At 34.4% G+C, this 13,099-nt stretch overlaps 1 protein-coding gene across 6 annotated transcripts in view; it reads left to right on the forward strand.

The window, feature by feature from the left end:
* The window catches only part of AP3B1 (adaptor related protein complex 3 subunit beta 1), a 153,891-nt gene that overhangs the window by 63,358 nt on the left and 77,434 nt on the right, over positions 1-13,099 (forward strand). For all 6 annotated transcript variants that reach the window (XR_012577999.1, XM_074532249.1, XM_014267994.3 and 3 more), the window contains exons 12-14: positions 409-471; positions 1,367-1,499; positions 7,108-7,217. Coding sequence is in view for 5 of the 6 variants with exons in the window: in XM_074532249.1 (XP_074388350.1) it covers positions 409-471; positions 1,367-1,499; positions 7,108-7,217 (306 nt within the window). In the remaining variant the exon portion in view is untranslated. The remainder of the gene's footprint in view (positions 1-408; positions 472-1,366; positions 1,500-7,107; positions 7,218-13,099) is intronic.

Genomic DNA, 13,099 nt, shown 5'->3' on the forward strand with positions numbered 1-13,099 from the left:
TATAATGGCCAATTTATTTCTCCCCTGATGCAGTTGTGACTTTTGTTATTTCTTCTTTTACTGTTGTGTGGTTCCTATATGTTAAGGCCTGTTGTGTGGAAAAGCTGACCAGAAGTAATTCAAGCCCATTTGATATGCAATGAAACACTAAAGCTCAGGCTCATGAAAAATGTGTCACCGAACCTCAGTCCTGATTTGTAAACTTTGTAAGTGCTTGCAAGGAAAATATGCCTCCTGAGTGCAATGGTAGTACCAGTTAGTACTGATATCTGGTATACTCTATTGAATTCTGAATAGTATTTTTAATATGTATTTTATATACAATAAAAGTATAGTGTACATGTGGTACTGTTTATAATATTTTAGTTTTAACTTTTGACAATACGTCTGGCTTTTTTTTTCTTTTAGCTTGAAATCATGACAAATTTAGCAAATGAAGCCAACATATCAACTCTGCTTCGAGAATTTCAGGTTTGTGCAAAAGTGTATTCCTTTTATATTTATGATCTCTTTTTCCATTGTCAGATGTTTCTCCTAGGCTTAAATTTTTCAAGTTTAAGTATTTTCGAGGATGAAATGTTCCAAATATGGAAATTAAAGCATCTCATACCATAATGGCTAAAGGAGCTATTTGTATATGGAAAGGAATCCAAATATTTTGTTTCTCTCTCATTCCAGCTACCAAAAAAGAAAAGAAAAAAAATGATGAGAAAAACTCAATCATTCCATATACTTAAACACAAATTCCAGCAACTTGACTTACACTATAAGTCACTGTATGACAGGGTCCTAGTTTTAGCAGTATTTGGCCATTAGTATTTGTTGCCAAACCTTACTTCCATCAATCATTTGATGAAATTGTGTTTATTGTCTCCAATATCTTTACGTATCACCAAGATCTTCTGCCTATATTGAAAAACAGTGTCTGTCCTTTCTTTCCTCTTTGCTTGTGACATCTATTTGCGTTGCTTCAATTCTCTGGCTGGATTTCTGTGGAAGGTACTGGTTCTCAGGCAGGTAGGGTTTTCATAGTTTCGCAGATGCTTCTAGTTAAATAAACTGAAACCTCTCTGAAGATAGAGCTCATCAACTCCAACCTTGCACATAAACAAATGGCTGTTTTTTGGTAACTGCCCCCTGCCCCAAGCTTTCTTGAAATCAGAGGGTTTCATGGCCATGGGTGACCAAAGCGTGCAAGAAATGTCTTCTACAAGTGACAAGGAGGTGAAAAATTATAGCTTCTAATGTGCATTATAGCTTTCTAAGTTTAATTTATTATACAGTATGTTTCCCTCTTGAGAATAATATGGTACATCTTTGTTTGTCAAGAGTTATATACTGACTAGCAAAAATCCCGTTTCTTTAGACTTACGTGAAGAGCCAAGACAAGCAGTTTGCTGCAGCTACAATTCAGGCAATAGGCAGATGCGCTACTAACATCACCGAAGTGACTGACACGTGCCTCAACGGCCTCGTCTGTTTGCTCTCCAACAGGGATGGTAAGCTAAAGTCCTCTTCATTTTCTGCATAGCTGATAGCATGAAACATTTTCCTAGAGAGAACCACGCAAAGTTTCAGATCACATTAGGAAGTGAGATTTGACTTCTATAAGAATTTGGCTGACAACTGGATAAAAATCCTGCGCTTCCAAGGGCTCTGGTATTCACTGGGTAGTTATTTTCTCTTCTGATAAAGAAATTAATTCATCATGGCCCTCAATTACATGTTTGCCTACTTTTTCTTAAAATGCTGTGTTTATTAAAGTGTACTGTTTTGATTATCATAGGTAGCAATAGTTAGTTACAAGCTAAGTTGCATCAAAGCAGTTAGCCTGTAGAGGGTGCTGAAAGCTTGGAGTTTTTTTTTTGTAGTGCATCAATGCCTAAATGAAAACACATACTAAAGAGTTTTAGGATAAATGGCCCCAAATTTGGCTTCCTTTTGTACTCTAGCATTCTGTTATTTTTGGATAGCGAAACAAAATTTCAAAGCATTAGGGAACACAATAAGGAGCAGATAAAGTCAAAGAGGGTGTAGCAGCACAGTAAGTCAATACCTAATAATAGTGTATTTTCTCATTAGTTACCAATGAATATGTCAGTCTTATTTTATAAGAATTCAGTAATGTGTGTTAATAAATAATGTCAGGAAGGAGCAAAAGCATAATTGTGGAGTGTCCTGAAGTAGTTCAAATAGTTCAAAGAACTTGGCTGATACTGCTCTTGGCTTTGAAAAGCAGCATTAATGCCTCTGTATATCTCCTGGACATAGGTTTCATGGTAATCATGAGAAGGCCTTTATTCAGGACATCATTTTGGCAGCACATAGAGCTTTCTCTTACTTGTTTTATGAACTGAGTTGTCATTCTCAACCGCCTCATCTTAAATCGGAAATTCTTAGGTGGCCTCAGTGTATAGCTTTGTATTTTTAATATGTGTAGCTTTCTTAGTGATTTCTTAGTGCTGCAGATCTTATTTTTGTTTAAGCCTTTCTGATTATCAGCTGCATTTAAAATATCTTCCCATATTGTGTTACAAAGCCATGTCTGCACAATGCACCTTCTTGTATTATATTGAGCAACAACCATAGTAAAAATACAAGCTTCAAAGGTTGTTCTTGGTTTTACCTGATTCTTCTAGCAACCTTCCTCTGAGTAGGCTTCCTTCAGCATGTACAATCTCCATGTTTCTTCTGTTTTAAACTAAGTAATAAAACTGTCACTTCAGAGTACAGATTTTGTTACTTAACAATCTGTTTTCTTGCATTATTTTTGTTCTGCTAAGAAGGAACAGAGATAAGAGGAAGAAGTTTTTTCCTTTTATCATAGATTGTCAGTTTAATATTTTCTTCAGTGTGATTCAACATGTATATATATATATTTACATACACACATATATGCATGTGTGTGTATACAAAAGTCTGTCTCAACAAGATTAGTTTTCATGTCTGTTTCTAAGTAGTTGTCTTGCAAATAAAATTATCTTCTTGTGCTTACTGTTCTGAAAGACTGCAAAGGGTATATTGAGGATCTTTTAAACCTGGCAGCTGGCAAATTGCTTTACCATAACTGCAGTGTCTTTATTCCTTCTTTCAAGGAATGAATAGAGTGGCATAATTTACATGGTACCTTTCCCCAGGTGGCAGGAAATAACTGATAGTCACAGCTTACTGAATGTAAGAGTTTTGGCATGGTAATGGAATAAAAAAGAGCTTTAGCATAGTGGATGAGAATAGATTTAAGAGTCTTGGTTAGTCTTGCTTTCCCCCAACTTTTACTGTTAAAGCACGCAAGCAATCTTTTTGCTCTGCTGCTTCTTTCATGGTCATTTGAAGCCTGGAAGTAGTCCTGCTGCTTTGTGTAGCATGAAGCACAAGCTGGTAGGTGCAGCAGGTTCTGAGGTTTGTGACACCAGTCAGCTGTGCTTTCTCTGTACCATTTTCTTATTATGAAGAATTCTGCACTTGAGTGTGAAGAGAGGTGCTCATACTAATTTTACCAAACCATAACAGAATCCTGAGGTACAAGCTTGTGGGAAAAGTGCCTTCTGATTCCATGTGCTTGTAACTGTAGATACCACCCAACACTCAGGATATCTTGGTTATATCTGGTGCAAGAGCTTTACAGTTAATCATTCTGCAGCTTGGGTGATAAGAGTCAGGACCTTGTTCCAGAAACAAGGATATCAAGAACTGCTCTTGAAATTTTCTTTGGTTGCTTAGAAGTGACTTAAAGTCAGATTTTCCTTACTCAGAAAAGCTGTGGTATGTGGGGCAAAAAAAAAGGACAACATTTGAGCTACAGAAGTGCAACAGACTCTAGAAATTTCAGTGATGAGTTGCCTTAGTGAATGATTATCGCAAGCTAAACTTGACTGACTCCTGAAGAAAGTGGTTTTGTGAAGCCATGTTGAGGACTGAGAATTATTTTCCTTCCTCATCTGCTGAAGGAAGGAGAAAAAGAAAAGTTGCTTTCTTTCTCTAGTGTGACATTTGGCATTTGATTCATTTCCTTTAAACAATTGCATTGATAGTTTCAACTGACTGTTTGGCCCATAAAAGTAATTTTAGATGTTAGAGACACATTATAGGAATTATATAGGGATTATAGGAAGTCTCTTGTCTGACTGTGCGGCATGTACTGGAAATCCTGCAGGTTTTTCATAGATGGATGACTTCCATTTTCTGTTGAAAGTTGCCTGGTTGTAGAATGTATAGCTAAAATATTTTTTGCCCTGCAAATCTATATGAAATCTCAATTCATAAAATTACTGAAACTGTTAATACATCTGGTAACTAGTACATATCTCTTCAAATTACTGTTAGAATGCCATTAAAGAAAAGCAACTTGTAGCATCCAGTTTGTATCTATTAATAGGGTTCCTGAGATTTGTTATTGATGTTATAAGGATGGAAAAGTTAGCAAGGTAAAAGCTTAAGCTTTGGCTAGTTCTGAGGAGCAGAAAATTAGGTCGTCTGGGTATTTAGCTATAGTGATTGCCTTTTAGATTGTTTTCAACCTTAATAGCATTGTTAGTATCCCTAATAACAGAATTATTTGAGTTAGAAGAGACCTTTAAATTTCATGTAGTCCAATCTCCCTGCCATGGGCAGTGACACATTGTACAGACCAAGTGGCTTGGAATTCCATCTAACCTGACCTTGAATGTTTTTGGGGAAGGAGCACCAACCAAAATGGCATACTATCCAAAACCAGTTGATGCAGTTCTCCTGCTTTTAGAAAAAGTAGTTATACAAACTATATACTGTGGATAAATTAGTCTTCACTTGTGTGTTTTAGTTGCTGTGAATGTGGGTTAATGTAAGTGAAAGAAAATTTGATGTAACATTATGATTTCAAATGTTTTATTTCCGAATTCACTTTTTGAATGCTTTCTAGTAATATACTCCATGCTGAGATGATTTTCTAAGGTTTTATTATAATGCAGCCAAATTCTCAATTATGGAAGAAGTTTTTAATTTAGTTCTACAGTTTACTGTCTGCTTCATTGTTAATTTTTTTGCGTACATCATTATTTGACAAACTGGAACAGTGTATGACTTGAGTATATTTTAAGTTTTTGAGAAGTTGTCAGGCTGCACGGTCTTCAGAGATTGTTCTATTTAATCAATTCCACATCAAAATACACATCAATTCCACTTCAAAATTGTTAGAAGAAACTAAGATTTTTACTATGACTTGAAAATTTAAACTGCTGATACCCTGTGTAGTCTTTCTTGATAAAGGCATTCCTGATCAGATTTTCTGTGATTTTCAGTCTTTATTTTAAGAATTTAATTTACTTTTTATAATCCTTTAGATATGATTTAGAGTGTTTCAAAATTCTTGTGTCTGTTTTTCATTGCATTGTATGGACTTCCTCTTTGATAATTCTAGTAGGAGTTACATTTTAAAATTTTCTTACTGCATCTTCAGAAGGGGAGTTTTATCTCCCCTTCTAGTGTTTTGCTGGAGCTTATTATGGTTTTGAACATAAGTGTTTCTCTTTTATTTCTGCTCATTTTTGTATCCTTTATGTGCACAAAGTAAACCTCACAGAGTATGACTGTGCCAGTCCTTATTCTGATACAAATGCATTTTGATTTTGTTTTGTATTTTTTTCCCAGTATCTAGACTTTTGTAAAATAACCATATTAGTCAAAAATTGTTTACAGTTGTGATTAACAAATTGTTTACAATTCTGGTTTATTTTCTTTTAAGTTTGCTCCCACAGATAGCATGACAGTAGTTCCTATGGTGACGTCTCATCTGCTGCAGTTGATATTACCATAGTCAGTTTTACATTGTCAACAAGTGTTTATAATAATAACTTCATGTGCACTCATTTTTTAGGGTTCAGTTTTATTTTTCTTAACTGTTCAGTGTTTCAGAAAATACTGAATGACGAAAGTTGCCATTCCAATGTTCCCCACTATAAATATTCCAGATTGTAATTTTCAAGTTTCAAGAAGTAGCTTCCTATTTTAATATCTGGCAAAATACAGTGTAAATTAAATTGATCTGTAGGATTGTGCAAGACCTTGAGATGTTAACCTTGCTTCAAGAAGTTAGTCTAGAAAAATGACAGATGTCATGTCAAATAAAAGATGACACAAAAAGCTGCAAGCTAAAATCTAAGCATTTCAGAGGCAAATGACATAATGATATGCTCAGAGCTCTTGGAAGGCCTTTCTCCATAATGAAGTTTGCCTTCTCGAAAAAACCCAAAACAACAAGAAAAGCCCACAGCCCCACAAAATTTAGACATCTCTGCCCCATACTGTTCTATTGAAGCTTGAGCATGTTGATTGCTGAATGAATGGTCCATGTGTCAGATTAAATCAGACAGAAATGGAGGAATACCTCTGTTTAGCAAATGGTAGTTAGATTTCTTCATCTTTCCTTACATGAGTTTACTCTTCCATGGAAGCTTGCCTCTGCTCATGTGGGGTCTTTTTAGCTTCAAAAATTGTACATTTCATACAAGCTGATCAGGCTGTGAATGTTACTTGTTGCAGTAGTTAAGCACTCCAGTGCATGACTTTGGCATGAATCTTACAACAGCTTGCTATTTAGAAGCTTCATTTGAATGTACTAGAGATTAGGTTACAGACCTGAGAGAAACTGTTTATATGCAGAAACATTCTTTGCATTTAGAAAAAATGCAAAGGAGGTGTTTAGATATTTCTCTAGCGTATGAATGAGCTGTTACTTTTAATACAAGCATTTTTATTCTCATTGCAGACTGCAAATTACTTTTGAATATGCATCATTTTAATGAAAATCAGAGTTTTTTGCACTGGTTCCTCAATTTTGTAGGAAAAACCTGAATTGCAGCCTCACTAAAAGGTAGTTTCATACAGTATGTACTAGGTTGGTAACTTTACATTTAGAATGTTTGTGTCCTCTTTTTGCTGGTTGTAACGTGATTCAGGAAGCTGAACTTATATTACGTAGTAGAACGGTTTACCTCTTTCTTACCAAATTATTATAATTCAGTTCTGCAAAGCGCATTTGGAAAGCTTTTACATCTTTTACAATCAATTATTTATGCCTTTTTCTTTTGCATAAATGCTTTTAAAATTAATAATTTGTTTTGTCTAAAACAGAAATTGTAGTTGCTGAAAGTGTTGTTGTCATTAAGAAACTGCTGCAAACTCAGCCGGCACACCATGGTGAAATTATTAAGCATATGGCCAAACTCTTGAATAACATTACAGTGAGTATTTGTTTATACACTCTTATTTGCCCTGTCAACTGATAATGAGATTTTTATCTCCTTTGAATTTGTGCTGTAAATGGAAGTAGGTATATTAGAGAAATACAAAATAATTTTTTTAACATAAAATATTTCTTTTCATGATCTTAGTGGAAAGGAAGTAGAAGCTATCAGATGGCTCCAATTTGTGCCTTAGATCTGGGAAGCTATTTTTAAAGAGATCCATGGAAATGCTAAATATTGCTAGTACTATTACTCCAGGATGAATATCAAGTTTAGAATGTGGAGTGGGTAAATTGAAATGAAAATCGTGAGTTTACTTAAGGATTATTCACCAGTTGTCTTCATGATCTGGAGAGGAGTTTGAAAATTTTATTTCAAACCTTTTTCCCCAAATTACATGACCTTTCCATGGTATCAGATTTACTGCTGTGAGTGTGTTGCAATGTCTTGAAGTTGCATTTGTATCTTCTGGGTATTTGAGATTCTGTAGTATTTAACATTAAAATTTGAATTATTCCCCATTATCTGTCTTTAGACTTAATTGACCTTTAGGTATGCAAATACTTAGCTCTCAAATTCTTCTCACAGGCCCAGTAATTGATAAAACATTTAGTGATCTGTCCTAAATTAGAGTGTAGCTATGACATCTAGTAGCTATCTATTATATCCTTAACCAAAAATGTCAGATTTGGATCTGTCAACAATTATTTTTCTGTTGTGAACTGTTTAATTTCATAACTGTTGATTTTCACAAAATTACATATGTGTTGATAATGGAGCAGTTTCTAAATCAGTGAACCTTCATTTCTCCATAGTCGAATTCAGCAAAGTGTAGAGTATTAAAAGAAAAAGAAACATGGTATTCTTGGTTCATACTTATGGAAAAATTAAGTAAATCTTTGGCTGCTAAGAGCTGATGATCAGTTTGTAACTGATATAAAGAAAATAAATTTTACTGAATTGCTCATATCAAAATAAGATACTGTTGCTAATTACATATCAAAGTAAGTAATACCTCATGTATAATAATCACCTGTATTTTCAGAAAATTTGTGCAATATTTTGATGGGATATTACAATTTCAAAAACAATGTTCTGCCACTTTACTAAATGAGTTTGGCATCTTATTTCCACATACTCTACAAGAGAAAATAGTTGCTTCTCTAAATGTACTGTTTAAAACTTAGAATAGTTTTGTAGCTACTTTATACAATTAATGCTTTCAAGGAAATACTCCAAGTTTTGTGGAAAAGAAAATCCTTTTTTAAGTCAAATAACGAGGATGGGGAGAAGACATGCTGTGCTTAAACTACTTTAACATTCTCAGGTTTTACAATATGAGGTTATATAGAATATCAGAAAATGTTAAGTGGTAGGAGAACAGTCTGTGGGATAGAGCAGTCATTGGAATAAAGTAAAAATCAAAATCTGATCCTGGCTTTTTTTCAAGAACAAAGAAGTGGTGATGAAGAATTGGAGTCATGTGGTCATGAACCTACAAGGAGCTGTAGGTTCTCCAAAGTGATTTTTTGACATCTTTCTATGACATTTTAAATTACAACTTCAACACACTTACCCTTCTTGGTGTGCTCAAGACTTTGAATTAAAGAATATATTTTGAAGAAGTTCATAATTATAAATTTGAGTGCTGTATCATTTTTCTGACTGCCCTTAAAATGCCTGAAAATGAATGTATTCCTTCACAGAATGATTTGGGTTGGGAGGAAACTGTAAACATCATCTTGTCCAAACCCTCAACTTCTTACTTCTGTAAAGGATAAGTGTATAGATTTCAGAATGAGTATGTAATTACTGGACGTGTTAGTTTGAGATGTCAACACTTAATATAGTATTACTGGAATTCCTGACATCTGCACTTGTACTTTAAACACTGATCTTATTATGGTGAAAGTGGTTGTGAGTTGACATAACACAATTGCCTTGCGTTTTGTCTGGATTTTGTCAAGGATTCCTGACCATTTTTACACTGACAAATGATATACATACTTACATGCATACACGCATGTGTACATACTTACTTTTCACAGGGCTTTTTGGCATTTTGGTTGTTTTTGATTTTTTCCCTTGGCCTCTCTTCTGTTGATGTAAAGTATTAGGATCGAAACATGGAGTACCTACCCTATGGCACTATACAGGCATATAGCCCTGTTTTTAGGGTACTCTTGCATTTGCCTTTAGGAAAAGCAGCCAAATGTGAGCTTGAATGGACTGGAAACTGAAGGATGAGGGAATGTAAACAAAGAAATTCTTTGTTGCTTTTTGAGTTGAAATTAATTTAGTACTAGGTATTACACAGATGAAAGCATGAAGAGGAAATTGTTAACAGAATTAAATACTATTAAATCAAAAAGCCTGTACTGAAAAAAGAAGCTCTTTGATTGTTCTGTCATGATTTAGTTTAAGTCAATGGTAAAGAGCCACCAAAATAAGCAAAATTGTTGTAACCTCAGGAATAGACTTTTGAATTTGTGCCTGATTTTTTGTTATTGATATTGTTATAAATTTCACTTGTGCTAGCCTGAGATTGTGATGGCAGTGTTGAGGTGCCTGAATATCTTTCACAGCAATGTTTTTTTCAGGTCATTTACTTTTCTGAAATTTACTTGTTCTCATCTTCATCCACAGAAGCCATTTAGAAAGAGGTGGGATATAGAATATATAGAAGATAACAATTTTGCCTTGTAAAATTAATTAAATAAGAAGCTAAATATTAGGACCATATATGAAAAATAGTAAGACCAACTATAAGGAATATCAGGAAGGTCACCTAAAAATGCTGAACTGTTGTAGATCCCTGTCTCTAAATTATGATAAAGATTAGGTCCATTTCATTTTGTCCTTAGATTATTTCTTACATATCTGAAAATAGTGGTTACTTTTGTTCCTTTACTTTTGTGTATTTTCATTTGTATCTTAAACTTTTATCCCAGGTGTGCCCAGGCAAAGATCCATGAGGTCTATTTTGTGTGTGGTGCTTGCTGAGTTCTTAGAGCTGTGTATAGTACAGCGTGATCTAGCTGTGTTCCAGCCTCCTTTCCTCACACCCATCAAAAGCTGTAATGGAGAAGTACATGTCTGATGGTGTCCTGAAGGCATTAAACAAGAGAATAATTGGATCTCTTTAAACTTCTGTTTTTAAAAATCATAAAAACATTTCCATTTAGTTGTCAATGTGTTAATAACATTGTCATGCTTTGCAATTTATTGACTTGCAAAACTGTGAGCCAGAGATTGGAGTAGTGCTTATTTGTGTTAGGCGTGCACTCTGAGGTAGGCTTAATTAATTTAGTGTGTACAGCTTTTATACTGATAGAAGTTTAGAAAATATACTTATGGGAAGGAGCCATTTAAAGAAGGGTCAGTTCAAAAACTGTTTTATGTGTTTTATCTCCAGCAGCAACAAAATCTGATGCTTTAGGGAAAGGGTTTTAAAGCTAAGAGAAGTTCATTGGGGTGCACCTCCAGTGTATTTTCTGGAATAAAGTTACGGGAAGCTTCTACTTACTGTCCACATCATCATGCTTACTAATCTAAAAATTCCAATTTTTCCTCATATTCCATGTCTCTGATCAACTATTCCCCCCTCTCTTTGCCTTTTCCTGATGTGTGGGTTTTAAAGTAGGGTGACCAGAAGCGTGCCCAGTAGTCAGATATGCTAGACAAATCTTATGCAATGACATCGTGAAACTACTTGTTTTGTGCTTTTTATCTCACTTTACTGGTGTTGCCATCCTTTTGACTTCTGCAGAACACTGACTTAACAACTCTATAACTCTCTGAAAATGTTCGTGATTCCACAATGTATTTTTCCTTAGAAATACCTTGGGAAGTCATCAGTATGTAGAATATGTTTTTGCATTCTCTTCTTAATGTTCCAAGGCCAGTAGTCTCCAAATTTGTTTCTGCCTTTCATTTTTTAGAAAAATTATTATTATGGTACATTGTATTTAGTAAGGACTACTATATGGGTGATGGGAATCTTGACTTCCAGTGTGACTTTTCTCTTACAGTACTGTTAAGGCATGTTTTTTTCTTTTGATAGTTGGTGAATTCTTACATTCTTGTTTTTCATTACAGACTTATTCCTAGTCCTTCTAGAATATGAACAGGAACATTAAACAAGCCTAAAGGGTTTTCTGATCTAGAGATGAGGAAGAATACTTCTTGATTGGATAAGACATTCCAAATATAGAGTAAAAATAAGATAGTGATGTGTAATTTTTAAGAGCTTAATATGCGAGGAAAATCACATCACTTATGGATGCAATTAAATGTTATTATTTACTGTTTTGGATTCGGATTATTATTACAAGACTAGGGGACTCATAGTTTTTAACACTGCTCTGTTCACACAGATAACAAACTTGACTTTCTAGTCTTACATGAATACTGCTCATTGTTTTGTTTCTGATACGGCTTCACAGAACAGGGAGCTTGCTTTCTTTAATTTAGTTCTTCTTTCTTGTGGGGTAGAGAAGGTATCACAAACTATGACTTCCGTATCTTTGTGTGTATTTCAGTTCTGCAAGTTTCAGATTCTAGCCACATTCTTTTACCTTCTTACTTTAATAAATAAATTTTAATCTTTTGTATTAGTAATGATTTAACAAACAATTCTCATAATTTGACATTTTTTTTACTGACTTGGATATCTATGTGGTTTTTTAGAATTTGAGAGGAATATGTTGCCAATGGGATATTGTGTCCAGGGACACTGAACTTGAAGTAAATATTCTGCTTGAATAAAACACAATTTAAAAGGAAAATTGTACATTTTGTAAGAGGTGCAGTCACCAGTAAATATTCTCTTTTAAAGGAATTTTATATGTAGAGGTTAAAAGAATGAGTCCTTGAAAACAAAAATGAATACTTCTCTTTTGCTCCTATTCTTTCCTGTGTACCTTTTCTTCTTGCTGTCAGTCTGACATTTCAAATCAACTTTATTCCTCTTTCCATTTCTGATTCCAAGTGAAATTTTTAAAAATTGCTAGCATGCAAATTTTCTCCTGGATGCAGAAAATTGCACCTCATTTGCAATTTGAGTATCTCTCATTTTGTGACAGATGGGAATAACCAAAACTGGTGATTTTAAGTTGTACTTTACCCTTGTGTTTTGTGTGAATATATTGCGAGCTGAACTACCTTTCAGTAGTTTTTCAATTGTGCTGCTTAGAGCAATCTGTAAAGTCCTTATGGTATCTTTCTCTAATTGCTGTAAGTAACCAGAGTCTTACTTTGAGGGGAGTGTCTGGCTGGTTTTTTGTTTTTCTTTTGTAACCATTTATTTATTTTCCTTGAGACAGGTAATGGGTTGAAATGGCAACAGAAACTGCCTCCTGGTACTAAAGGCTTAAAAAGTGCACTTAACCACTTGCTCGGGCCATATGGAATAAAACATCAGGCAAAGTAATTTACAATCCTGTTTGCCTTTGAGGATAATGCAGAGCAGGACTGAATAATGAAAGTATTATTTCCTGCGTTTTTGTCAATTCAAGGTCCCTACTTAAGCTATACTGGAAAAGGCAGTGAAGGTCTAGAAGGGGCTTCATTTCTTGTTTGCTGTTTTGAGTACCCTGGAAACAACAGCTGTAGGATCATGTATTTGATATTACATGGCTGAGAACTGGAAGACTTAAACAGGGAAAAAGAAGTCTGAAAATATTGTGTGATTTTGACCTCAAATGAATCCAGTGACACAGAAACATTGGGTTCATCAGTTCGACATACACTTTTCATTAAAATGGCTTCTGCTCAGGGTTTGATTCAAAAAGTCTCTAATTGGTATTGATTCTTATGGCACAAAATTGTGTTTAATATATATGCAGTATTTACATAGTAAGCTAACCACCTGGTTAAAA

This window comes from Zonotrichia albicollis, chromosome Z, assembly GCF_047830755.1.
Source record: "Zonotrichia albicollis isolate bZonAlb1 chromosome Z, bZonAlb1.hap1, whole genome shotgun sequence".
NCBI classification, from domain to species: domain Eukaryota; kingdom Metazoa; phylum Chordata; class Aves; order Passeriformes; family Passerellidae; genus Zonotrichia; species Zonotrichia albicollis.